Source organism: Anomaloglossus baeobatrachus, chromosome 5 (assembly GCF_048569485.1).
Source record: "Anomaloglossus baeobatrachus isolate aAnoBae1 chromosome 5, aAnoBae1.hap1, whole genome shotgun sequence".
NCBI classification, from domain to species: Eukaryota; Metazoa; Chordata; class Amphibia; order Anura; family Aromobatidae; genus Anomaloglossus; species Anomaloglossus baeobatrachus.
The window spans coordinates 505,130,040-505,157,550 of NC_134357.1; the positions used below are offsets into that span (position 1 = coordinate 505,130,040).

Below are 27,511 nucleotides of genomic sequence, written 5' to 3' on the forward strand. Positions count from 1 at the left end.
AGAAATTCTGAAGAATCGAGTTGGAGGACGAGAAGTGAGCTCTATCCTGTACCCGTGAGACAGAATGTCTCACACTCAATGGTCATTGACCTATGGCAGCTAAATATCGCCAAGGCGGGAGAGCCTGCTACCGACCGAGGCCGCAAGTCATGAGGAAGCCGCCTTGGAAGCGGGTTTTCAGACTGTCGCTTTTTTGGGCGAGACTGAGCCCGCTAAGAATCTTAGCTCCTCTGATCCTTTTGAGTCCACATTGGACGAGGAAAAATGGGACCTGCCCGAGCCTCGAAAAGGCCGAAAACCCCGACTGCCTCTTGCTCTGTTGGGGTTTGTTGTGTCCGGGCTGAGGAAAGGATGAATCCTTACCCCTGGACTGTTTAATGGTTACATCCAACGCTCACCAAACAGTCGGTCAGCAGAAAAAGGCAACTGGTTAGGCAACCTTTTTTGGAAGCAGAATCTGCCTTCCATTCACTTAACGAGCAGACCAGGCTCTGCTTAAAAACACGGAGTAGCGGAGGCTACCGCCGCACGGTTCGCAGAGTCCAGGACAACCTGAATCGCGTAAGAAACAAATGCAGACATTTGAGAGGTTAAGGATGCCACCTGCGGCACAGATGTACGTGTAACCGTGTCAATCTGTGTAAGACAAGCTGAAATAGCTTGGAGTGCCCCAAGGGAGAGAATGCCGGAGCCAACGGTGCGCCGACAGCCTCATAGATGGCTTTCGACCAGAGATCCATCTGTCTGTCAGTGGCATCTTTGAGTTTGCAGTTCCATCTCCCACTGCAACTATGGATCTAGCTACAAGCCTGGAGATTGGAGGATGCCGCTCGGGACATTGGGTCCAGTCCTTGACCAAGTCAGGGGACAGGGATAACGTGTATCCTAAGCCGTTTGGAGAAGCGCATATCTGGATAAGTGTGGTGTTCCTGGACTGCCTCTCTGAAGGCAGAGTGGTCCAGAAAAATACGTGAAGCCGACTCCTCCACTGGAGGAGCTGTGAGAAATAACCCACATTCTATAGATGGACGCTATAAGATTATTTACTATGGCGTCACAATCAGGTGTATCCAGATTGAGAGCGGTCTCAGGATCAGAATCCTGAGCCGCTACTTCCGCCTCATTACACAGCGAGTCCTTCTGTTAGGACCCTGATGAAACCGAGGCCGCTCATAGCGAGCCCACTTAGGCTGTCTGGGACTGACGTCCGTGCAGAGCCGTGACTCTGGGATGCGTGTGACATTCCCGGAGCTGTTAGTTATTCACACTGAGGGGGGCCATGGATCAATGATTCAACCGTGCCCATATTGTGAGAGACATGTCCGGACTGCTAGGCTTCTAGTATCATAGCCATAGTCTCAGAAAAACTGTCCTCATCCCCTGGCCATTAGTGCATACAATGGGAGTCTATGTACCTGCCGGCCGTATAGCCGTACATGCTGTACCAGCTGTATAGAAAAACATGTGGTTCTGCACCTTTGTTTTACACAGAGAATATGCTGATAACTCCTCCGCATAATCCAGGAGGGTATATACAACGTGCGACCAAACAGTGCAATGTATATAGTACAAGCATATCTATAAGTGCACTTCTGCACTAGTGGGGTTAGCACCACAGGTGCTGCTTAACGCCTGTTACAGCGATTGTGTGCTATCAGAATGCCAGGGTCTTCCACACTTGTCTCTGTATCGTACAGAAACTGACACTAATGGCTGCCGGTGTCCTTGTAGAGAAGGAAGCCGTGGGCGTGCCTGAGAAAGTGCGGGAATCCGGATTCACAGTGCACACAGTGAGAGGGGTGGAGTATGCAAAACATACTCCAGCTCTCAACTCTGCTCTATGCAGCGTCACGCCCCTACCCTGACTGTCAGGGCTGTGGGCGGTAACGAAGGGAGACTAGGCCCAGAAGCCGGGGACTCGAGTTAACAGCGCGGCCGCCGTAAAAGCGCGGGCCGCGCTGAAGTCCCCGGCGCACCACAAGTGCCAGCCGCGCCGCAGTTCCAGCGGCCGGCGCGACCGATTCATGGAAGTGGCCAGCGTCCCGCCCCTCTCCTGACTGGCAGGTCTGGGGGCGGGAACGAACAGAAGCAGGCCGCAAAAGCCGGGGACTCTAGTTATCAGCGCGGCCGCCGTAAAAGCGCAGGCCGCGCTGAAGTCCCCGGCGCACTACAAGTGCCAGCCGCGCCGCAGTCCCAGCGGCCGGCGCGACCAATTCCCATAAGTGAGCCTGCTTCAGCAAAGCTGAATGAGGCCATGGCACAGGCGCCGCAGCGCTGATGTCCCCCGGCGCACTACAACACCCAGCATGCTGCGGTGTGAGCGCCAAATGCACGGGGACACAGAGTACCTTGAGGAAGCAGGGCCATGTCCCTGATGTACTCCGCTCCATCCAGCATCTTCTCCAGGGGCTGTAGATGGAGCACGGTCTCAGTGCCTGGAGACCGGTAAATCCCACTTCACCCAGAGCCCTGTAAAACGGGATGGGGAAGGAATCAGCATGTGGGCTCCTGCCGCCGAACCCGCAATGGGTACCTCAACCTTACAAACACCTCCGACATACAGTGGGGTGAGAAGGGAGCATGCTGGGGACACTATATGTGTCCTCTTTTCTTCCATCCGACATAGTCAGCAGCTGCTGCTGACTAAAAAGTGGAGCTATGCGTGGATGTGTTGCCTCCTTCGCACAAAGCACAAAACTGGTGAGCCAGTGATCCCACTGGGGGTGTATAGCCAGAAGGGGAGGGGCCTTACACTTTTAAGTGTAATACTTTGTGTGGCCTCCAGAGGCAATAGCTATACACCCAATTGTCTGGGTCTCCCAATGGAGCGACAAAGAAGAAGGGAATTTTGTTTACTTACCGTAAATTCCTTTTCTTCTAGCTCCTATTGGGAGACCCAGACAATTGGGTGTATAGCTTCTGCCTCCGGAGGCCACACAAAGTATTACACTTAAAAAAGTGTAACCCCTCCCCTCTGCCTATACACCCTCCCGTGGATCACGGGCTCCTCAGTTTTGGTGCAAAAGCAGGAAGGAGAAAACTAATAAATTGGTCTAGGGTAAATGCAATCCGAAGGATGTTCGGAGAACTGAAAACCATGAACCAAAAGAACAATTCAACATGAACAACATGTGTACACAAAAGAACAACCAGCCCGAAGGGAACAGGGGCGGGTGCTGGGTCTCCCAATAGGAGCTAGAAGAAAAGGAATTTACGGTAAGTAAACAAAATTCCCTTCTTCTTTGTCGCTCCATCGGGAGACCCAGACAATTGGGACGTCCAAAAGCAGTCCCTGGGTGGGTAAAAGAATACCTCAATAAAAAGAGCTCTTACAGGTGGGCAACCACCGCCTGAAGGACTCGCCTACCTAAACTGGCGTCTGCCGAAGCATAGGTATGCACTTGATAGTGTTTCGTGAAAGTGTGCAGACTAGACCACGTAGCTGCCTGACACACCTGCTGAGCCGTAGCCCGGTGCCGCAATGCCCAGGACGCACCCACGGCTCTGGTAGAATGGGCTTTCAGCCCTGAAGGAAGCGGAAGCCCAGAAGAACGGTAGGCTTCGAGAATCGGTTCCTTGATCCACCGAGCCAAGGTTGACTTGGAAGCCTGCGAACCCTTACGCTGGCCAGCGACAAGGACAAAGAGCGCATCTGAACGACGCAGGGGCGCCGTGCGAGACACGTTGAACCGGAGTGCTCTCACTAGATCCAAAGAGTGCAAATCCTTTTCACATTGGTGAATTGGATTAGGGCAAAATGAAGGCAAGGAGATATCTTGATTGAGATGAAAAGGAGATACCACCTTAGGGAGAAAATCCGGGACCGGACGCAGAACCACCTTATCCTGGTGAAACACCAGGAAGGGGGCTTTGCATGACAGCGCTGCAAGCTCAGACACTCTCCGGAGTGATGTAACTGCCACTAGAAAGGCCACCTTCTGCGAAAGACGTGATAAAGAGACATCCCGCAGCGGCTCGAAAGGTGGTTTCTGAAGAGCCGTTAGCACCCTGTTAAGATCCCAGGGTTCCAGCGGACGTTTGTAAGGTGGGACTATGTGGCAAACTCCCTGCAGGAATGTGCGGACCTGCGGAAGCTTGGCTAGGCGCTATTGAAAAAATACGGAGAGCGCCGATACTTGGCCCTTGAGAGAGCCGAGTGACAAACCCTTGTCCATTCCGGATTGAAGGAATGAAAGAAAAGTGGGTAAGGCAAACGGCCATGGAGACAAACCGTTATCAGAGCACCAGGATAAGAAGATTTGCCAAGACCTGTAATAGATCTTGGCGGACGTTGGCTTCCTGGCCTGTCTCATGGTGGCAATGACATCCTGAGATAACCCTGAAGACGCTAGGAGCCAGGACTCAATGGCCACACAGTCAGGTTGAGGGCCACAGAATTCAGATGGAAAAACGGGCCTTGTGACAGCAAGTCTGGGCGGTCTGGAAGCGCCCACGGTTGTCCCACCGTGAGATGCCACAGATCCGGGTAACACGACCGCCTCGGCCAATCTGGAGCGACGAGAATGGCGCGACGGCAGTCGGATCTGATCTTGCGTAACACTCTGGGCAGCATCGCCAGAGGAGGAAATACGTAAGGCAGTCGAAACTGCGACCAATCCTGAACTAACGCATCCGCCGCCAGAGCTCTGTGATCTAGAGACCGAGCCATGAATGCCGGGACTTTGTTGTTGTGCCGTGACGCCATGAGATCGACGTCCGGCGTTCCCCAGCGGCGACCGATCTCTCGAAACACTTCTGGGTGTAGAGACCATTCCCCCGCATCCATGCCCTGACGACTGAGAAAATCTGCTTCCCAGTTTTCTACGCCCGGGATGTGAACTGCGGAGATGGTGGAGGCTGTGGCTTCCACCCACTGCAGAATCTGCCGGACTTCCTGTCGAGGGAAGCCGACCTCCTGTCCCATTTGCGGAGAATGTCCCATTGGAGTGGCCGCAGATGGAATTGCGCGAACGGCACTGCCTCCATCGCTGCCACCATCTTCCCCAGGAAGTGCATGAGGCGCCTTAAGGGGTGTGACTGACCCCGAAGAAGAGATTGCACCCCTGCCTGCAGAGAATGCTGTTTGTCCCGCGGTAGCTTGACTACCGCTGACAGTGTGTGAAACTCCATCCCGAGGTAAGTCAGTGATTGGGTCGGTGTCAACTTGGATTTCGGGAAGTTGATGATCCACCCGAACTGCTGGAGAGTCGCCAGAGTGACGGTAAGGCTGTGTTGACACGCCACCCGAGAAGGAGCCCTGACTAGGAGATCGTCTAAGTAGGGAATCACCGAGTGGCCCTGAGAGGGTAGGACCGCCACAACGGATGCCATGACTTTGGTGAAAACCCGTGGGGCTGTCGCCAGGCCGAAAGGCAATGCCATGAACTGAAGGTGTAAGTCCCCGATGGCGAAACGCAAGAAGCGTTGATGCTCGGGTGCGATTGGCACGTGGAGATAAGCATCCTTGATGTCGATCGATGCTAGGAAGTCTCCTTGTGACATCGAGGCGATGACCGAGCGGAGAGATTCCATCCGAAACCGTCTGGTTCTCACATGTCTGTTGAGTAGTTTGAGGTCCAGAACGGGACGGAATGATCCGTCCTTTTTTGGCACCACGAACAAGTTGGAGTAAAAACCGCGACCACGTTCCTGAAGGGGAACGGGGATCACCACTCCTTCTGTCTTCAGAGCGTCCACTGCCTGAAACAGTGCGTCGGCCTGAGCGGGGGGCGGAGAGGTTCTGAAGAAACGAGCCGCAGGACGAGAGCTGAACTCTATCCTGTAACCGTGAGACAGGATGTCTCTCACCCAACGGTCTTGAACATGTGGCCACCAGGCGTCGCCAAAGCAGGAGAGCCTGCCACTGACCGAGGATGCGGCTAGGGGATGCCGAGAGTCATGAGGAGGCCGCCTTGGAGGCAGTGCCTGCTGCGGCCTTTTGGGGGCGTGACTTGGACCGCCACGCATAGGAGTTCCTCTGGCCTTTCTCCGGCCTGCTGGACGAAGAGGATTGGGGCTTGGCGGAGGGACGAAAGGACCGAAACCTCGAATGTATTTTTCGTTGCTGAGGTCTCTTAGGTTTGGATTGGGGTAAGGAGGAGTCCTTTCCCTTGGATTCCTTAATAATCTCATCCAATCGTTCGCCAAACAAGCGGTCGCCAGAAAACGGCAAACCGGTTAAGAACCTCTTGGAGGCCGAGTCTGCCTTCCATTCGCGCAGCCACATGGCCCTGCGGACTGCCACAGAGTTAGCGGATGCCACAGCTGTACGGCTAGCAGAGTCCAGGACTGCGTTCATGGCGTAGGAAGAAAAAGCTGACGCTTGAGAAGTCAAAGACGCAACTTGCGGAGCAGAATTACGTGTGACAGCATTAATCTCAGCCAGACAAGCCGAGATAGCTTGGAGTGCCCACACGGCTGCAAAAGCCGGGGCAAAAGACGCGCCCGTGGCCTCATAGATGGACTTCACCAGAAGCTCTATCTGCCTGTCAGTGGCATCCTTTAGCGATGAGCCATCTGCAACCGATACCACAGATCTAGCTGCCAATCTAGAGACTGGAGGATCCACCTTGGGACACTGAGCCCAACCCTTAACGACCTCGGAGGGGAAGGGGTAACGCGTGTCAGTGAGGCGCTTAGTAAAGCGCTTGTCCGGAACCGCTCTGGGCTTCTGGACAGCATCTCTGAAGTTAGAGTGATCGAAAAACGCACTACGTGTACGTTTGGGGAACCTAAACTGGTGTTTCTCCTGCTGAGACGCCGACTCCTCTACAGTAGGAGGCGGGGGAGAGAGATCCAACACCTGGTTGATGGACGAGATAAGGTCATTCACTAAGGCGTCCCCTTCAGGTGTATCAAGGTTAAGGGCGACGTCAGGGTCAGAGCCCTGAGCTGCGACGTCCGCCTTGTCCTCCATAGAGTCCTCAAGCTGGGAACCCGAGCAGCATGAAGAAGTCGGGGAAGATTCCCAGCGAGCCCGCTTAGCCTGTCTAGGACTGTGGTCCGGGCAGGAGTCCTCCACGTGAGACCTAGGGCCCAACCTGGGAGCGCGCTGCGGCGCGGACCGAGAGGGGCCTGGAGGCGACGATCCAACAGGGGCCGGGGCCTGTGTAAGGACCGGTCTGGACTGCAAAGCTTCTAGCAGCTTGGCAGACCATTTGTCCATAGACTGAGCCATGGATTGTGAAAGTGACTCAGAGAGTTTCTCAGCAAAAGAGGCGAACTCTGTCCCTGCCGCCTGGACAGGGGGAGCAGGGGGGTCTACATGAGCCGAGGGGCCCACTAGTGACCGAGGCTCCGGCTGAGCAAGCGAAGCAGGGGTCGAGCATTGCTCACAGTGAGGGTAGGTGGAACCCGCAGGTAACATAGCCCCACAAGAGGTACAGGCCGCAAAAAAACCCTGTGCCTTAACAGCTTTGCTCCTTGTGGACGACATGCTGTTGTCTCCTAGGAGAATGATCACTGAGGGTATATGGGCAAAAAAAGGGTATACAGCCCGACCGAACAGAAATATATATATATATAAATACGTATCTATTCCGGCACCCTAGGGGGGACCAGCACCAGGTGACCGGTGTGGCTTACCGACCGCTAAAAAGCGGAGTGTGTGTCCTCCAGATTCCCTGCCTTAGGTCCCCCGGAGCTGCAGAGCTCTTCCTGAGAATCCTCCACCGGCAGAATGCCAAAAAATGGCTGCCGGAGCTCTCAGGGGAGGAGTGGAGCCGTGGGCGGCGCCAGGAAAGTGCGGGAATCTGGAGTCCCCACAGTGATCAGTGAGGGGGGAGGAAGCATGCAGGATGGTCCGGCCCTCACATCCGACGTCAGGTCGGCAGTCCCGCCCTTACCCCTGACAGGCAGGCCTGGGGGCGGGATTTTTGCGACTAGGCCGCGATGAAGCCGGGGACTAAATTTGAGACCGCGCCCGACAAGCAGGCACGGTCGGCGCGGAAGTCCGCCGGCCTTCTCAATTCAGCAGCTGCCGCAGCGTCCGGGAAGAAGGTGCGCTCCCTGCACAGTCCCTATGGGGACACAGAGTACTTTAGAGTTGCAGGGCCCGGTCCCTGAGGTTGAATAGACTCCGATCCGGCAGATTCCCACAGGGGCTGCGGAGGGAGCACGGTCCCAGTAAATGGATGACCGCTCAGGATCCCACTTCTCCCAGAGCCGCTAAGGGATGGTGAAGGAGACGGCATGAGGCTCCGGCCTTTGTACCCACAATGGGTACCTCAACCTTAACAACACCGCTGACGTAGTGGGGTGAGAAGGGAACATGCCGGGGGCCCCGTGGGAGCCCTCTTTTCTTCCAACCGACATAACTAATATGAGAATGCATGAGTGGATGTGTGCCTCCTTCCACACAAAGCATAAAACTTAGGAGCCCGTGATCCACGGGAGGGTGTATAGGCAGAGGGGAGGGGTTACACTTTTTTAAGTGTAATACTTTGTGTGGCCTCCGGAGGCAGAAGCTATACACCCAATTGTCTGGGTCTCCCAATGGAGCGACAAAGAAAATACTACTGACATCAAGCCCTGGTGTTCTTAATGGAGAAATGTCTAGCAGACACCCCCATCACTGACGCATATAAAAGAAAAAAAAAAAGAAAAATAGAGAATTTTGTTTACTTACCGTAAATTCTTTTTCTTATAGTTCCGTCTTGGGAGACCCAGACCTTGGGTGTTTAGCTTCTGCCTCCGGAGGACACACAAAGTACTACACCTAAAAGTGTAGCTCCTCCCTCTGAGCTTATACACCCCCTGGTGAGCCACTCCCAGCCAGTTTAGTACAAAAGCTGAAGGAGAATAGCCACCCACAAGTAGAACAGAGCAAGCGCCGGAACAACCGGAAACTCTGTCCACGACAACAGCCGGTGAAAACACGCGGAACAAGGAAATTGCCAACAGGCAACAGGGAGGGTGCTGGGTCTCCCAAGACGGAACTATAAGAAAAAGAATTTACGGTAAGTAAACAAAATTCTCTTTTTCTTTATCGTTCCTTTGGGAGACCCAGACCTTGGGACGTTCCAAAGCAGTCCCTGGGTGGGAAATAAACAGAAAAACTAAGAAGTAGGCAGAACCTAACTTCACAAATGGGCGACCGCCGCCTGAAGGATGCGTCTGCCCAAGCTCGCATCTGCCGAAGCATGAGCATGCACTTGGTAGTGCTTCGAGAAGGTATGCAGACTAGCCCAAGTGGCAGCCTGACAGACTTGTTGAGCCGTAGCCTGGTGCCTAAAAGCCCAAGAGGCACCGACAGCTCTGGTCGAGTGTGCTTTGATCCCCGGCGGGGGAGGCGCCTGTGTACTCTGGTAGGCATCCGAAATGGTCGACCTAATCCAACGGGCTAAGGTCGGCTTGGAAGCAGGGAGGCCCTTGCGCCGACCTGTAGTTAGCACAAAAAGAGAGGTGCACCGCCTAAGCGCAGCGGTGCGAGACACATAGATCCGGAGAGCACGCACCAGATCCAGAGTATGTAGAGCTTTTTCAAAGCGATGAACAGGGGCCGGACAGAAGGAAGGTAAGATAATGTCCTGGTTAAGGTGGAAGGGAGAGACCACCTTAGGAACAAAAGTCCGGAGTCGGACGGAGAACCACCTTGTCTTGATGAAAGACTAAAAAAGGTGACTCCGAGGAGAGCGCAGCCAAATCAGAGACTCTCCTGAGAGAAGTTATGACAACCAGAAAGGCCACTATCTGTGAAAGACGATACAAAGAAACCTCCCTAAGAGGCTCAAAGGGGGGTTTCTGCAAGACCGTGAGGACCAAGTTAAGGTCCCAGGGGTCCAAGGGCCGCCGGTAAGGCGGAATGATGTGAGACGCGCCCTGCATGAAGGTGCGGACCTGAGCCAGCCGAGCGAGACGCCGCTGGAACAGAACTGACAGAGCCGAAACTTGTCCCTTGAGAGAGTTGAGGGACAGTCCTAGCTGCATACCGGACTGTAGAAAAGACAGAAGAGTCGGCAAGGAGAATGGCCAAGGAGGATGGCCGGTAGAGCGACACCAGGACAGGAAAATTTTCCAAGTCCTGTGATAGATCTTAGCGGAGGAAGACTTGCGGGCCCGAGTCATAGTGGAGATGACTTCAGGGGGGATACCAGAAGCTGTCAAAATCCAGGACTCAAGAGCCACACCGTCAATTTGAGGGCCGCAGAATTCGGGCGGAAAAACGGACCTTGCGAGAGTAGGTCTGGACGGTCCGGGAGATGCCACGGCATCTCTATGGACAGTTGGAGCAGGTCCGGATACCAAGCTCGTCTGGGCCAGTCCGATGCAATGAGGATGACTCGACGACCCTCCATTCTGATCTTGCGCAGGACTCTGGGCAAGAGAGCTAGAGGGTGAAACACGTAGGACAGACGAAACTGGGACCAGTCCTGAACCAGAGCATCCGCGGCGAAGGCCTGAGGATCGTGGGAGTGAGCCACGTAAAACAGGAACTTTGTTGTTGTGACGGGATGCCATTAGGTCCACGTCCGGAGTGCCCCATTTGCGGCAGATCGACCGAAATACTGCCGGGTGCAGGGACCACTCGCCACCGTCCACGCTTTGATGGCTGAGATAATCTGCCTCCCAGTTGTCCACGCCTGGGATGTGGACTGCGGATATGGTGGACCTGGAGTCTTCCGCCCATTGAAGAATGCGTTGTACCTCCATCATCGCCAGGCGGCTGCGTGTCCCGCCTTGATGGTTGATGTAGGCAACCGCTGTCGCGTTGTCTGACTGGACTTGAATGTGCCTGCCCGCCAGCAGGTGGCGAAATGCTAGGAGAGCTAGAAGCACGGCTCTGGTTTCCAGCACATTGATTGAAAGGGCTGACTCGGACGGAGTCCAAGTGCCCTGTGCTCTGTGGTGGAGACATACCGCTCCCCAGCCGGATAGACTGGCATCCGTGGTGAGAATCACCCAGGACGGGGCCAGGAAGGAGCGCCCTTGGGACAGGGAGAGGGACCGAAGCCACCACTGAAGAGAGCTCCTGGTCCGTGGCGACAGAGCCACTAACTTGTGTAAGGAGGAAGGCCGCTTGTCCCAACAGCGGAGAATGTCCAGTTGCAGAGAGCGCAGATGGAACTGGGCAAAGGGAACAGCCTCCATGGACGCCACCATTAGACCCAGCACCTGCATCAGACGACTGAGGGTATAGCGACGGGGCCTCAGGAGAGAGTGCACCGCCAACTGGAGTGACAGCTGTTTGTTTAAGGGCAACTTCACAAGTGCCGGCAAAGTCTCGAACTGCATGCCTAGGTACGTGAGACTCTGGGTTGGAGTCAGAGTGGATTTGGGAAGATTGACAAGCCACCCGAATTGGGCTAGAGTGGCGAGAGTGAGCGAAACACTCCGCTGACAGTCTGCGCTGGACGGAGCCTTGACTAGAAGGTCGTCCAGGTAAGGGAGCACTGCCAACCCCTGGAGGTGCAGAACCGCAATCACTGCTGCCATGACCTTGGTGAATACCCGAGGGGCCGTGGCTAACCCGAAGGGGAGAGCCACGAATTGGAAATGATCTTCTCCTATTGCAAAGCGTAGCAAACGCTGGTGTGAAGCTGCAATTGGCACATGTAGATAGGCATCTCTGATGTCGATGGACGCCAGGAAATCCCCTTGGGTCATTGAGGCAATGACTGATCGCAGAGACTCCATGCGAAAGTGCCGCACCCGAACATGCTTGTTGAGAAGCTTGAGATCCAGGATGGGCCGGGAGGTACCGTCCTTTTTGGGAACTAGGAAGAGGTTTGAGTAAAAAAATCTGAACCGTTCCCGGGCGGGAACTGGTACAATTACTCCGTTGGCCCGCAAGGCTGCCATGGCCTGTGAGAAGGTGGCGGCCTTGGAGCAGAGGGGAGTTGAGAGCAAAAATCTGTTTGGCGGGCTGGAAGAGAATTCTATCCTGTAGCCGTGAGAGATGATATCTCTCACCCACTGATCGGAGACGTGTTGAAACTAAGCGTCACCAAAGTGGGAGAGCCTGCCACCGACTACGGATGTTGCTGGGGCGGGCAGAGAGTCACGAGGAGGCTGCCTTAGTGGCAGGACCTCCTGCGGTCTTCTGTGGACGCGCTTTGGGGCGCCAGTTGGATTTCTGGTCCTTAGCTGAGTTAGCGGACGAGGCGGAGGGCTTAGAGGACGACCAGTTGGAGGAGCGAAAGGAGCGAAACCTCGACTGATTCCTACCCTTGGCAGGTTTCCTGGTCTTGGTTTGTGGCATGGAAGTACTCTTCCCGCCAGTAGCTTCTTTAATAATTTCATCCAGCTGTTCACCGAACAGTTGGGAACCAGCAAAAGGGAGCCCAGCAAGGTACTTCTTTGAAGAAGCATCTGCCTTCCACTCTCGAAGCCACAAGATCCTGCGGATAACGAGGGAATTAGCCGAAGCCACCGCAGTGCGGTGAGAAGCCTCTAGCATGGCAGACATGGCATAAGATGAAAAAGCTGAAGCTTGAGAAGTTACGGCAAGCATCTCAGGCATAGATTCCCTGGTGAGGGAATGCATCTCCTCCAAAGAAGCAGAGATGGCCTTGAGAGCCCACACTGCTGCAAAAGTTGGGGAAAACGCGGCCCCCGCCGCTTCATACACGGATTTGGCCAGAAGGTCAATCTGACGGTCAGTGGCATCCCTAAGGGAAGTGCCATCAGCCACCGACACAACGGTCCGGGCTGAGAGTCTAGACACCGGAGGGTCTACCTTTGGGGAGTGAGCCCACTCCTTGACCACCTCAGGTGGAAAGGGAAAACGATCATCAGAACCACGCTTTGGGAAGCGTTTGTCAGGACAGGCCCTGGGTTTGGTCACGGCGGACTGAAAACTGGAGTGGTTAAAGAACACACTTTTTACTCTCTTACGCGAGGTAAACTGGTGCTTTTCTGCCAGAGAGGGTTGCTCCTCTGATACTGGCGGATTGAGATCCAGTACAGAATTAATGGAAGCAATCAAGTCACTAAGTTCTGAGTCACCCTCGGAAAGGTCAACGGGGCACATGGAGTTAGCCTCCGAGCCCCCTGTAAAGGCATCCTCCTCATCTTGCGAGTCAGCTCTTGAATCAGAACCGCGGGATGAGGAGGGAGGGGAAACCCTGCGGCGCCTCTTAGGAGGACGGGGTCTGTGCCCTGATGATGAATCCTCTGTGAGCTCCAGTGGACGGAGGTCAGATGATAGAGATCCTAAAGGACCCTTAGCAAGAGCATTAGAGGCGCCCTGTGAAGGGGGCTGATGCATATTCATCAAAGTCCTGGACAGAAGTCCCATGGACTCAGCAAATGACTGTGAGATAGACCTAGAGAAGGACTCTACCCAGGCCGGGGGTTCAGCCACAGGTGCAGAAACAGCCTGAGAGACCACTGGGGGTGAGACTCCAGGCTGTGGCACCTCCAAGTAGGAGCAGACATCACAATGTGGATAAGTGCTCGGTTCAGGCCGCAGGAGCTTACATGCAGCGCATACAGTATAAAGCTTTGGAGCCTTGCTCCTCGTGTGAGACATGCTGCTGGAGTGGGACAGCTTCTACAAAGAGAATGAACCCCAGGGAGTATATACAGAGGTCCACAACCAGAGACCGGCTGTGGCTTACCAGACCGCTGGAAGCGGTGTTGTGTGCCCTCCAGATCCCGAAGCCCGGACCCCCAATGCACAGCACCTCAGCAGGGATGCAAAGTGCAGAACGGCCCAGCGCAGAGTGAACCCTGTGCAAGAAAATGGCCGCCGGAGCGAAGAGAGGGGGCGGGACAGGGGGCGTCCCAGTGATCTGGAGGGCCCTAGAGACCTGCAGGGGAGGAGTCACGCACAAGCAGTGGGGAGTGTCCCTCCCCTGTGCAGGACGGCCGCTGGGAGGAGCCGTGCCTGTCCCTCTGCATGAGTAACATGCGAGGGCGGGAAACAGAAACTAGGCCCATCTGGCGAAAGCCAGAGAACCCGCCAGAAATGTCAAAAACAAGTACAGCAAACACACTCTCCCCATACAATAAAGGACAGGGACCCCCAACATATGAACGTCTCAGGTACTTAGCTGCTGAGACGCAGGGCCAGGTCCCTGGGGATGAGTGCTCCGGTCCAGCAGGGTCCTGAAGGGGCTGTGGACGGAGACCGGTCTCCTGGCCAGGTATGGAGACCGCGCTGGCTCCCACTTCAATCCAGAGCCCAGGAGGGATGGTGAAGGAGCACGGCATGTAAGGCTCCAGCCTTGGAAATCAACCTTACAACACCACCGACACAGTGGGGTGAGAAGGGACATGCCGGGAGTCCAGACGTGGACCCGCACTTTCCAAAAAACAAAAAATCATATGAGAATGCATGTGTGGATGTATGCCTCCTGAACACAAAGCGATAAACTGGCTGGGACTGGCTCACCAGGGGGTGTATAAGCTCAGAGGGAGGAGCTACACTTTTAGGTGTAGTACTTTGTGTGTCCTCCGGAGGCAGAAGCTAAACACCCAAGGTCTGGGTCTCCCAAAGGAACGATAAAGAAAAGTACCTTGTTTAATAAACACACCATGACACTTTCATTGGTTCACCAATTTATTATCCCAAGCAGATCCGTTGTAGTCCACTGAATTCGATGTAGTCCACAAATGGAAACATGAAAAGAACCTACACAAACATATATTAAGCCTAAGGAGCATCAGAACAAGGCTCCAAAGGGTTTGTACATTGGATTCAGTGGCCTATCTCGGATAAACAAGGGAAAGTGTATTTTCTTTCATTCTCAGTGTGTTTATGTATCTGTTCTTTTCACGTTGCCATATGTGGACTACATCAGACCTGCTTGGGAACGTTTTGGACATCAAACTGGCGAAACATGGAAAGTGTCGAGGAGTATTTGTTTTTTGAGTACTTTGACAGACACTTCCCCATTACTAGCATCAGGGCTTAAAGTAAGCCAGCTGCGTTTTTGGACACTTCACAACTGACATGAACCCCAAGCAACACTGTTACCCCAATTGTCAAAGCAGCAATCTGCATGGTATGTTTCACTTCTGGGGCGGCTATGAGCTGATATTGTAAGGCTGGGAAAAGCCCAGTAACTATGGACCTTTGAAAACTGATTATATCAGATCTTAGCTGTTTCCCCTACTTTTGTGGGTTAGAGAAAATGGGGGTGGGGGACCCCAACGTCATTTTTTTTCTTCATTTATCAGGCTAACAATAATAGAAAGCTCCACATGCAAGGCAATTTTATGATATGTCGGGGGTGGGGGTTGCAAATATATATATCTGCTGGAGATATATATATATATATATATATATATATATATATATATATATATATATATATATATATTTGGCCTTGAGCTTGATCAGGAGCCATAGCATCTTGATGGATGAACGATCTGTAGGAAAATCTACATTGTTTACATTGGTCTCCAGGGTCTTCTCCACTGTTTTCTTGATTGTATAAAGCCATCGTGATACACACACACACACACACACACACACACACACACACACGTATAGATACAATAAAAACAACTTACCAGCCCAATTAATTTTCTGACATCGATTGCCATCCGCCGATACATGCCTATGGAAGGCTTCAAGAGACGCACTTTTTTCTGCTTTGCACAAAATCGTGGAATTTCTTCCTCCTCCTAGCAAAATGACATAATTTTACTTTTGTTAATACTCATGTGGTTTTCTGAGCAAAAATGCTTAAAAAACGCAGCAAATTTACAATCATTTTTACACCTGCATTTTTACAGCGTTTTTTTACTGCCTTCATTACAATGGGTAAAAAACTACTGCAAAAACGCTGAAAGAATTGATATGCTGTAGATTTCAATCTGCAAGTCACAAACAAGCAACCTGTACATGAGACGTCAGGATTCTCATTCATGTTGTTAGCATCAGGAAACCCTGAAGGTTTTGTGACAAATCCATGTGGAAAAAAACGCAATTAAAATGCATCAAAAAGGTTATGTGTGCACACAGTCTAACTGTAGTGCACACACACAAATTGAAAGAATAAGTTGAAGTTTAGAGAGGTCTAGATAGCCAAACCAGGACATGGATTGTACAGAGAAAGTGGACCTCGTGGACAAGCAATAAAGGAAAGTACAATCAGGAAAGATGGAGGGCCATAGACAACTAATAAATGTAACTGCTGGATACTGTAGACGTTATTTGCTGCCACATAAAACTGTAAAGTATGTGTCTTTGTTGGAAACATAACATTTTATTTACAAGTCATGTACCTGTTATTCTCTAATAGGTCAAGGCGTGAAGCAATTCATGACTACACAACATGGGTCATTATTCTTGTACTTTAAAGTAAACAGCTGACATGAAGGCACAAACTTGATCAGTTACAATACTTAGCTTATCCAAAAGTATCTGAACAATCATCTAGAATTTGTCAAGAAGGTATTCTCCACAAAAATTATTCAACTTACACCAGTCTGAAATCTACCTTGTCTATAATTTACATCTGGGGTGTCTGTTATCGAATACTATGCACAATATACATTTACATGCATAATGTTTTGCAGCAGAACCTCATCAAATCCTCACAATAAAAATAATTTTACATCTTTTTAGTAAGTTTTAACATAGCCATGAAGCACAGTATGGTTTGCTGCACTTGAACCTCCATCAGTACATGAATGCAGGCCCAGTACCACAGTCAGTACATGAATGCAAAACCAAAACCACCATCAGTACATGAATGCAAAACCAGAACCACTGTCACTACATAAGTGCATCAGAACCATCGATAGCACATAAATATAAAACCAGAACCACCATCAGTACATGAATGTAAAACCAGAACCACCATCAGTCTGGATAGTTTTCATTGAACACATCATTCTCAGTACACTCTTCGACATCATTGCACGTAAAATCCCCATGAGGTTGGCAATTTTTAAAATATTGTTGCTGTGACAGTGCTCAAAGTCATTCATAAAACTGATCACTCCAATTTATGCTGCACTCTGCAATCATATGTCGAATAAGATTCAGATAAGCATGTATAATGCCTCTAATTAAGTGGCCATTTAGTATATAATACTGGTGGATAGCACAAGACTGAACACAAGATCTTCACAGACATTTTTACATCATAGGGGAGATTTCATTACATTTTTTTGCCATCTACCTGATGAACCTGAGCAGCATTGGGATTTTTTTGTTTATAGTTCTGTGGAAGAAGAGGACGGGGACATCTCTCTGGTTTTGTCTTCTTACTGGACAGAACTGGAGAAAACACATACAGGGACTGAATTCATTTTATACATACAGATAACACAGGTTTGCAAAAAAAAAGTGCCAATGTTTTTTAATGGATTTAGGCTATTTTGAAAGTGCTGAACTAAAAATCCTATTACTTTTGCTGAACTGGTTCTAATTTTTGAGATGACATCCATGAAAATAATGAGGTTTCGGCCTACATGAGTTTTATCTCTGTAGTGAGGGACTACTTGGGTAATCACAGAGCTGACAATTATGAATAATTGGTGTAAGACATTCTCATTAGCTTCAGAAGTTTGAGAGTTAATTTGAGCACAATCTCAACAGAAATTTATAGGGAACCTGTCAGGTCCAATATGCACCCAGAACCACAAGCAGTTCTGGGTGCATACTACTAATCCCTGCCTAACTATCCCTGCATCTACTGTAGTAGCATAAATAAAGGGATCTTTAGAAAGAGTATTTCTAAGGATCCTTTATGATATGCAAATGACCGCACTAGTCCTAAGGGCCCAATTGCCTCCGACTAGTCCGCCCTCTTAGCACACCCACAGAGGTATGGTAACATGCTATTCAATGGCCAGCATCATCGGTGGTGACGCGCTTAGCTGTTTCCGTTGTCACTGCCTCTGGCGCCGGGTTTAGAGTCAGTGCTTTTGAAGCGGTGACAATGGACACAGGTATGCACATCACTGCTGATGACGGTGATGTCAAGACAAATGGGACATGTACAAGTTGTCAGACTACTGTGAGAGTCTCAAACGTGATTGTCCTAATGACACATATGAAAGGAAATCACAAAGTGTTTGACGAGGCCAATTTTTTTCATTTCTGATTAGTGTCACTTGATGAAGCAATAACTCGGCAACACTTCAATGGATCCAAGTGATTCTGGGATTTTTTTTTCGTGACATATTATATTTCATGTACTTTCAAACAAAATTTATAAAACCATTTTTTTGCTACCAGATCCCATTTGAAGTGATCTTAAGGGGCCTATATGACAGAAAATGCCCCGTGACACCATTCTAAAATATGTACCCTTCAAAGTGCTCAAAACCTCATCCAAGAAGTATATTAACCCTTCAGGTGTTTCACAGGAACTAAAGCAATGTGGAAGGAAAAAAAATGTAAATTTTACTTTTCCCTACAAAGATGTTACTTTAGCCCCAAATTTTGCCTTTTCACAAGGGTAACAGAAGGAATTGCAGCAAAAAATTTGTTGTGCAATTTCTCCCCAGTAGACTGACACCCCATATGTGGTGGAAAACGACTGTTTGGGAGCACGACAGTGCTCAGAAGGGAAGGAGTGCCATTTGATGTTTTGAACGCAAAATTGGCTGGAAACATTAGATAGCGTTTGGAGACCCCTCCCAAGGTGCCTAAACAATGGAAACCCCACACAAGTGACCCCATTTTGGAAACCAGAGCCATCAAGGAATTTATCTAAATGTGTGGTGAGCACCGTGAACAGCCAGGTACTTCACAAAATTTTATAACGTTGCACCGTGAAAATTAAAAAAATACATTTTTACCATAAATATGTTGTTTAATGCCAATTATTTTTCATTTTTACAATGGTTACAATAGATAATGGACCATACAATTTGTTGTGCAATTTCTCTTGAGTTACAGGGAAGCAGTGCTTGGAAGTGGGGGAGCATGCTTCCTCTCTCCCAGCCACCTAAATACTGCTATCGCGGCATTTAGGGGATTAAACAGCACGCGATGGTGCAGGCACTATGAGAGTTGGGTCTCGACTTTCATATAAGCCAAACTCCTGTGCCCCGAGCAATCGCCATGATGAACCCATACGCCATGTCGTGAAGGGGTTAACTATTAAATATCTCAGAAAGTAGAACCAATCTGGCAAAACAGAAGTCATATGCATAATCAGCAATATAAACTTAATATAAAACTGTTCAGACATTGTTGGCTCCAAAATCACTTTATACCAGTGTAATTATAGGCTGTGTATATTTAGACCTATTACCTGGTGATGTGAGGGGCTGGGGAACCTCCATCATGACGTCCTTGTACAGATCTTTGTGTCCTTCTAAATACTCCCACTCCTCCATGGAGAAATAGATGGCGACATCCTGACACCTTATAGGAACCTGACACATACAATGATACCATCATCCCCCGATCCCTTCATAGCGTTACTGTATAATGTCCCAGCATTCCCAGCAGTGTCACCTCTCCAGTCAGCAGCTCAATCATCTTGTAGGTGAGTTCTAGGATCTTCTGGTCATTGATGTCCTCATGTATCAGGGGGTGAGGTGGAGGCCCTGTGATTGGGCTCAGAAGTTTTCCCCATCCCTCAGACACAGGGGTCTGACAGTGCTCACTAGAGGTCTTCTTCACTACTGTGTAATCCTGGTTATGGAGAGACACATTAATAAATCTCACTACAGACATTTCCAGAGTCCTCACCTCTCCAGTTCTGTCCATCTGTTATTCCCATAGATAGGAATGATGGGATGTGACGTCATCAGAGTCTCTCACCTCTCCAGTAAGCCAGAAGAGGATCTCTAGGGTGAGGTGTAATATCCTCTCCGCCATCTTGTCTCTGTCATCATCCATCCGTGACGGATCAATCAGGAGAATTCTCTTATATAGAATATCTCCACAGAGAGGATCCGATATTGTAGCAAACTAAACGGGGAAAAGACGACGATGTAACATTATAAAGATCCCATGTCATAATACAATTACTGGAGATAATAAAATGAAACATCAAGAATACTCTTTTCATGTAAGGACTGGCAGTGTCTCACGTTAGAGCAAGAATTACAGAAACCTAACATGGACCCAAGCATCGTTGCAACGGGAACTGCGAAGGATCGTCAGTGCGAGCATCACTAATTATATTATTTTACAGTATTCTGAGATTTTCCTGTATATTTATTTACTCATAAAACCTATATATTTTAGACCAGACACAGTAACAAGCAGTTTTTTCCTTGAAGTCGACAGCTGAATACGCTGCTCACAAATTCATGCATCCGTCACATATACTAAATTCAACATCACTAACACTGCAGGCACCAGGTTCACAAATAACTATTACACAATGATGATGACCGCTTCCCTGCATATTTTTTTATTCTTCAAAACCTACAGTGGAGTCAGACTACATGAGGATGATGAGGGAATGAAGACCACGTTCTCCAGCACAGAGAGCCTGGCATACCAGGAAGACCAGGTAATCCTGAAGGATTAATGGGAGAGAAGAGAGGATCAGGATCCACTACAAGGCTGTGTGCACATGAATTTTGTTTTGCAGATTTTCAGCATTCTGCAAGGATATCCTGATGCCAGCAAAGTCTAAGAAATTTCTGAAGTGATGTGCACACGTTCAGGATTTTTTCCTTGCAGATTTTGCTTAAAAAAAAATCTGAAGCATGTCAATTCTTTCTGCTTTCACTATTAAAAGCAATAAAAAAAATGGCAAAAAAACCAGCAAAAACAAGCACTTTTTTCCGCAGTGTTTTTCCTGCCAGAACATGCAGATTGTCTGCAACCAAATCTGCATAATAGTCTTCTGTTTATCTGAGGAAACTATAGCGAGAGGACATTCTCCATTTTTCTGTAACAGAGTGAGAGCATCATATACTGTATCAGAGGTGTACTTAAAGAGCTCCTCCTCCATTGTATCTGAGGTATTATGACAGATAATGCCCTCCATTATATCAGAAGTACAAAAGGTTGGTAGAGGATTTTCCATTTTATCTATGATACAATGAAAGTTAGTGTACCTCAGATATAATGGAAGAGGCTCTGTCTGTCATTACCGCAAATATAATAGATAAAGCTCTAACAAGAGACAGAGCCTCTTCCATTGTCTGAGGTAACTGACAAACAGAGCCTCCTCCATTATATCTGAGGTGAGACAGAGCCTCCTCCATTATATCTCAGGTAACTGACAAAGACGGAGCCTCCGCCATTATATCTGAGGCAACTGACAGACAGAGCCTTCTCAATTATATCTGAGGTAACTGACAAAGACGGAGCCTCCGCCATTATATCTGAGGTGAGACAGAGCCTCCTCCATTATATCTGAGGTAACTGACAAAGACGGAGCCTCCGCCATTATATCTGAGGTCACTGACAAGAGACATAGCCTCCTCCATTATACCTAAGGTAAGTGACAGAGACGGAGCCTCCACCATTATATTTGAGGTCACTGACAGAGACAGAGCCTCCTCCATTATATCTAAGGTAAGTGACAGAGACGGAGCCTCCTGAATTATACCTGAGGTCACTGACAGAGACGGAGCCTCCTCCATTATATCTAAGGTCACTGACATAGACGGGGAGCCTCCTCCATTATATCTGAGGCAACTGACAGATAGAGCCTCCTCCATTATATCTGAGGTAACTGACAAAGACGGAGCCTCCGCCATTATATCTGAGGCAACTGACAGACAGAGCCTTCTCAATTATATCTGAGGTAACTGACAAAGACGGAGCCTCCGCCATTATATCTGAGGTCACTGACAAGAGACATAGCCTCCTCCATTATACCTAAGGTAAGTGACAGAGACGGAGCCTCCTCCATTATATTTGAGGTCACTGACAGAGACAGAGCCTCCTCCATTATATCTAAGGTAAGTGACAGAGACGGAGCCTCCTGAATTATACCTGAGGTCACTGACAAAGACGGAGCCTCCTCCATTATATCTGAGGTCACTGACAGAGACGGAGCCTCCTCCATTATATCTAAGGTCACTGACATAGACGGGGAGCCTCCTCCATTATATCTGAGGCAACTGACAGATAGAGCCTCCTCAATTATATCTGAGGTCACTGACAATGACGAAGCCTCCGCCATTATATTTAAGGTAACTGAGAGAGGCTCCTCTCTTTTACAGTATATGAAGTACACAGAGAGGCTGATCCTCGCCTGTTGGTCTCCTGGCATAGGCATATATGAGGCTGTTGAGTTTCAGTCAGGAGAGCCATGGCTAGTCAGTATATTGTGGATTCCAAAACATGGATGCATGTAACTGGCCAAGCGTTCATTTAGATGTGCGTTTTTGCATACAAGTGCAATCCTTGTTTTTCACGGATAGCACTTATACCCATGATAGCGAACTGTTGACCTACTACAACATCCATTTTTTTTTCCTTACTTCATGACTTCCTTAGAGCCTGGATGCTGGATGGAAACTGATGACAACTTGTCTTTTTAGAATTCCCCATAGGTGTACACTTAGGATCACATCAGAAGACACATGGCCACTAAGTCACTCTCACCCTGTTCTTATTAAATGCAGCAGATGGGTGTTTCAACTGACATGAACCTATGAACCTTCCTAGCCTGATCAGAACAGCTCTCAGCTGTCTTCTTTACCTTTGCCTGTTACAAAAAATGGGGGGACCTCATGTCATTTTATTTAGGGACTCAGGGCCTAATTTTATATCTGCCTGATGTATAGACAGATATATAACACTCTCGTCCTTAGCTCTGTATACATTATATTATATACAAACACACACCCAGCCACGACCGAAAGTATTAGCACCCTTGAAATTGTTCCAGAAAATGAAGTGTGTCTCCCAGGAAACATTTTTTATACACGTTAATTTCCTTTGTGTATATTGGAGCAACACACAAAAAAAAGAGAAATAAAGGCTCCAAAAATTAGCTGGACAAAATTTTAAGATATCCCCCCAGGTGTTCAATGGGATTTAGATCCAGACTAACTGCTGACCACTTCAGAAGCCTCCAGTGCTTTCTTTATATACATTTCTGTTGTTTCCTTAAGTATGTTTGTGGTCATTGTCCTGCTGGAAGACCCCTTGACCGAAGACGCAAACCCAGCTTCCTGACACTGGGTACTAAATTGTGACAAAAAAAATAATTTGGTAATCTTCAGATTTCATCATGCCTTACACACAGTCAAGGCACCCAGTGCCAGAGGCAGCAAAACCACACAGGCAAAAATCTTTGAACCTCCATCATATTTGCCTGTAGGTACTATGTTCTTTTCTTTGTAGGCCTCATTCTGTTTTTGGTAAACAATGGAAGGATGTGCTTTATCAAAGAGCTCTATCTTGGTCTCCACATCTTTCCCATTAAGCTGGTGTCACACATAACGACGACGACAACGACGTCGCTGCTACGTCACCATTTTCTGTGACGTTGCAGCGACGTCCCGTCGCTGTCGCTGTGTGTGACATCCAGCAACGACCTGGCCCCTGCTGTGAGGTCGCCGGTCGTTGCTGAATGTCCAGCTTCATTTTTTGGTCGTCACTCTCCCGCTGTGACACACACATCGCTGTGTGTGACAGCGAGAGAGCGACGAAATGAAGCGATCAGGAGCCGGCACTGGCAGCTGCGGTAAGCTGTAACCAGCGTAAACATCGGGTAACCAAGGGAAGACCTTTCCCTGGTTACCCGATGTTTACGCTGGTTACCAGCCTCCGCTCTTGCTGCCAGCGCCGGCTCCTGCACTGTGACATGTGGCTGCAGTATGCATCGGGTAATTAACCCGATGCATACTGTAGCAAGGAGAGCAAGGAGCCAGCGCTAAGCAGTGCGCGCGGCTCCCTGCTCTCTGCACTGTGACATGTAGCTGCAGCACACATCGGGTTAATTAACCCGATGTGTGCTGCAGGAGAGCAAGGAGCCAGCGCTAAGCGCGGCTCCCTGCTCTCTGCACTGTGACATGTAGCTGCAGCACACATCGGGTTAATTAACCCGATGTGTGCTGCAGGAGAGCAAGGAGCCAGCGCTAAGCGCGGCTCCCTGCTCTCTGAACATGTAGCACAGCGACCTTATGATCGCTGCTTCTGCTGTGTTTGACAGCTAAGCAGCGATCATAACAGCGACTTACAAGGTCGCTGTTACGTCACCGAAAATGGTGACGTAACAGCGACGTCGTTGTCGCTGTCGTTTAGTGTGACACCAGCTTTAGAATGTTTGTTTACTTATGTACATTTCGGCAGTCTAGCTTTTCTCAATCATGGTGTCTGCAGTGGAGTTCCTCTGGGTCTCATGCAATAGTTTCATTTCATTCAAATGTTGTCAGATAGTTTGCGCTGACATAGATACATCCTGAGCCTACATGACAGCTTGAATTTCTTTGGAACTTGATTGGGGCTACTCATCCACCATCCGGACTCTCCTGCATTGCAATCTTTCATCAAGTTTTTCTCTGCCATCCACATCCTTCAGGGAGATTAGCTACAGTGTCATGGGTTGTAAATGGTGATGAGGGAATATACTCGGCACTATTTGTTACTCGCTTGAATATTACAGTATGCGCGATATCCGTTACTTATCGATTATTTTAGTCCTTGCCTCTTGAGTTTTGAGTCTCCTTCCCACATGTTTGGAACCTGATTTTCACTGCTTCCTCCGAACACTCTCTGTAACAGTGTCTGTGAATGGTGTGAGATGGCACTCGGTAATATCAGAAATGGCCGGTATGTGTCGCAGAGAACCTCTGCCATGAACCTGGAGGGTTCGCTCGGACTTGTAATTCCACACGTCTGTTTCAGAGCTAGATTCATGGTATGGTGAGAAGTGATGGGTGGGACTAACCATCCACATACCTCCCACCCAGGGGCGTTTCTGTGTGGATATCAAGTGTCTGGTTGTGATCACATGAGCAGTCTACCAGGGTCCTGGAAGGAAATGGACCTGATGGAGCACATGGTGAGACCATGTGAGAAGTGTACTGAGACTCCTGAATAGGTATCCCCAGGAGAAGGGGGTTGTGAGCTGACTGGGTGTCAGCAAGTGGAGACCGCCATATATGTCTTCGCCCTGATACAGCTGAGAGGTCAGTGAGTAAAGGCTGTGATGCCGGCACGGGGACACTGTGTATGAAGCCTTGCGAATATGTTTTAATGAAATGTAACAGCGGTTTATGACGCTTAAATAAACCGCATGGACATTTGAAGTGATAAAGTGCTCCTGTGTGACTCAATCCCGCTACCTGACGCATGGTCCCCCATATGCTCGGGGCCCACGTCGTCACAATGGTTACAGTCCTGCATCCCCCGCCCATCCTCTGTGCTGATGTTTCTGATTGATTGCCCTCACACTAGCTGTCTGGGTCCCCGGAATGGAGTATAAAAATAAATAATTGAAAAAATGGTGCATTGTCCCCCATATTTTAAACACCAAATTTTATTCCAAATTTTCATATGCATTACATCTTATTAAACAATATAGCAAGTATGAATTAACTATGTCCATTAACAGGTTATTGGCAATTAACTGTTCCTCCTGTTTCTCTTATTTTCCCCCCCTTAACTATGTTTCGTCTTCCTTCTATTCTAAAATAACCCCCCCAACAACTTAGCTTACTTTTCCTCCTGTCTAGCCCACACGAAGAACACCCAACAACGCCACATTTTGTCATTTTGTCCCCCATATTTTGATAGCCAGCACAAAAAAGCAGACAGCTATAGTCTGCAGCCCCCCAGCTGTGTGCTTCATCTTGTCGGTGTATCAAAATACAAGGGACTCCATGCGTAATTTGTTTAATTATGTAATTATATCATTTAAAAAAATGATGTGTGATCCCCCCAATTTTTATACCTAGCCAAAAAAGTGGAAAGCTCGGGGCTGGTATTCTCAGGCTGGGGAAGCCCATGGTTATTGGACCCCCCCAGCCTAAAAATAGCAGTCGTCAGCCACCCCAAAATTGTTGAATCCAGTAGATGCACCAATTCCGGCACGTTACTTTGCTTATCCCGACTGCTACAGCAACAGGACAATCGGGACTACAGGACCTTCCATGATGTTATAGCCATGTAAACAGTCTGTAACCCACAAGGTAATACAACATTCACACCAGACTGGTCACATGGCTATGACGTCATGGAAGGCCCTCTAGTCATTGGTGGTTACCCGGGGGCACAGCAATGCTCAGACCCAGAAGAAGAAGCGTCCAGGAGACAGAGTCTGCAGGACGCTTCCCGGGACCTGTAAGTATAATGACAATGTTTATTATTAACTATATTCTTTATTTTACAGCCCCCCCGCCCCATCACATAAATGTAAAGTCCATGTTCGGGGTTCGGACACACGTTCGTGTTATCTTCGGCCCTGAACTCTAACTTTACAGAATGTTCGGAAGAGGCTCCCGATCCCGAACATCAGGGGGTTTGCCCATCACTATTGCTTATCTCTCCCTGGCGATCGAGTCCTTGTAATACGATTACAGGGACCTAATCGGTGTCATGACAACCCTAGGTCGTCATCATGACGACCCTGGGTTACTGAACTATAGATCGCCTCACAGACCATGCCAGATGCATGTTGTGTGAGGCGAAGTGTCAGTGCTGCGAGTGCAGCACTGACAGATATAATCCTCTGCAGTGATCAAGCACTGCAGTGGATTATATCAGTGATCAGACGCAGGAAAAGAAGATGCAGAAATTGACATGCTGCAGATTTTTTCTGCACCAAAATCTGCAAGGAAAAAATCTGAAGCATGTGTACAGCAAGTGAGGATTCTCATAGACTTTGCTTTGATGCAATTTTCTTTGCAATATTGATTAAAAGCTACATGAAAAAAACACAACAAAAATGCAGCGTGGGCACACAGCCTAAGATCTCGTAGTCGCTTTTTGATATCCAGAAAAAACGTGGAAAATCCGCAAATAAGTTATATACCTGTGTTTTTCACCAACTTCATTGAAGTCAATAGGTGAATAGCTGAAAGAACTGAGATGCTCAAGTTTTGAATCTGCAAGTCTCAAACAAGCAATCTGTGCATGAGAATTCTCATTCATTTTGCTGGCATCAGGAAACCCTTCAGGTTTTGTGACAAATCTATGCCGAAAAAAATGCGTGCAGTGCACACAGCCTAATTGTAGTACACGTTTCCTATGTGGGAACTAAAGATTGAGATTGTGACAACATTTACTGCTTATTGTTGGTACTTGAGGCATGAGATTAGGTTTGCAGAATAATCTGGAAGATGGGGAAAGATTCTGTCTATAAATACACCCCTCGGTGCTTTTAGAGTTCAGTTGTAGATTGACAGTTGAAGAAAAAATGTGAGAGACTGAAAAGGAAGAACGACGGACCAGGGTATGTGATAAGGAAGGATGAGGATAGCGAGTTTCTAAACAGATCTCGTTATGGATACTTGGCTGAGAAACTAGAGTATAGCTGGGAAAACCTGGGATCAGGTCAGAGATCCAGTAAGGAAGGAAGATCTCTAGTGGTCCTGAACCGGAGGCCCTGAATGGTAGCCAAAGGGTCTGTGGTGGATCCTGAGATGGCAAGAACAAAGACAAAGTGTTGGTATTTAGAAAGATCTAGATCAGGGATCTCAAACTCGGCTGAGTATAAGGGCTGCACATAAAAAA

The 27,511-nt window shown here is 49.0% G+C and overlaps 2 protein-coding genes across 3 annotated transcripts in view; both read right to left on the reverse strand.

Annotated features, from left to right (window-relative positions):
• The window catches only part of LOC142311927 (uncharacterized), a 114,765-nt gene extending 95,482 nt beyond the window's left edge, over positions 1-19,283 (reverse strand). For both annotated transcript variants that reach the window (XM_075350792.1, XM_075350791.1), the window contains exons 1-3: positions 19,164-19,283; positions 17,079-17,176; positions 15,460-15,573 (exon numbers count right to left, since the gene is read on the reverse strand). In XM_075350792.1, the coding sequence (XP_075206907.1) occupies positions 15,460-15,573; positions 17,079-17,176; positions 19,164-19,248 (297 nt within the window). In that variant the 5' untranslated portion in view covers positions 19,249-19,283. The remainder of the gene's footprint in view (positions 1-15,459; positions 15,574-17,078; positions 17,177-19,163) is intronic.
• Positions 1-27,511, reverse strand: part of LOC142312844 (uncharacterized) — a 320,861-nt gene that overhangs the window by 284,072 nt on the left and 9,278 nt on the right. Inside the window, 2 exon segments of the mRNA XM_075351831.1 lie at positions 19,376-19,549; positions 19,679-19,828. Coding sequence (XP_075207946.1) covers positions 19,376-19,549; positions 19,679-19,828 — 324 coding nt within the window.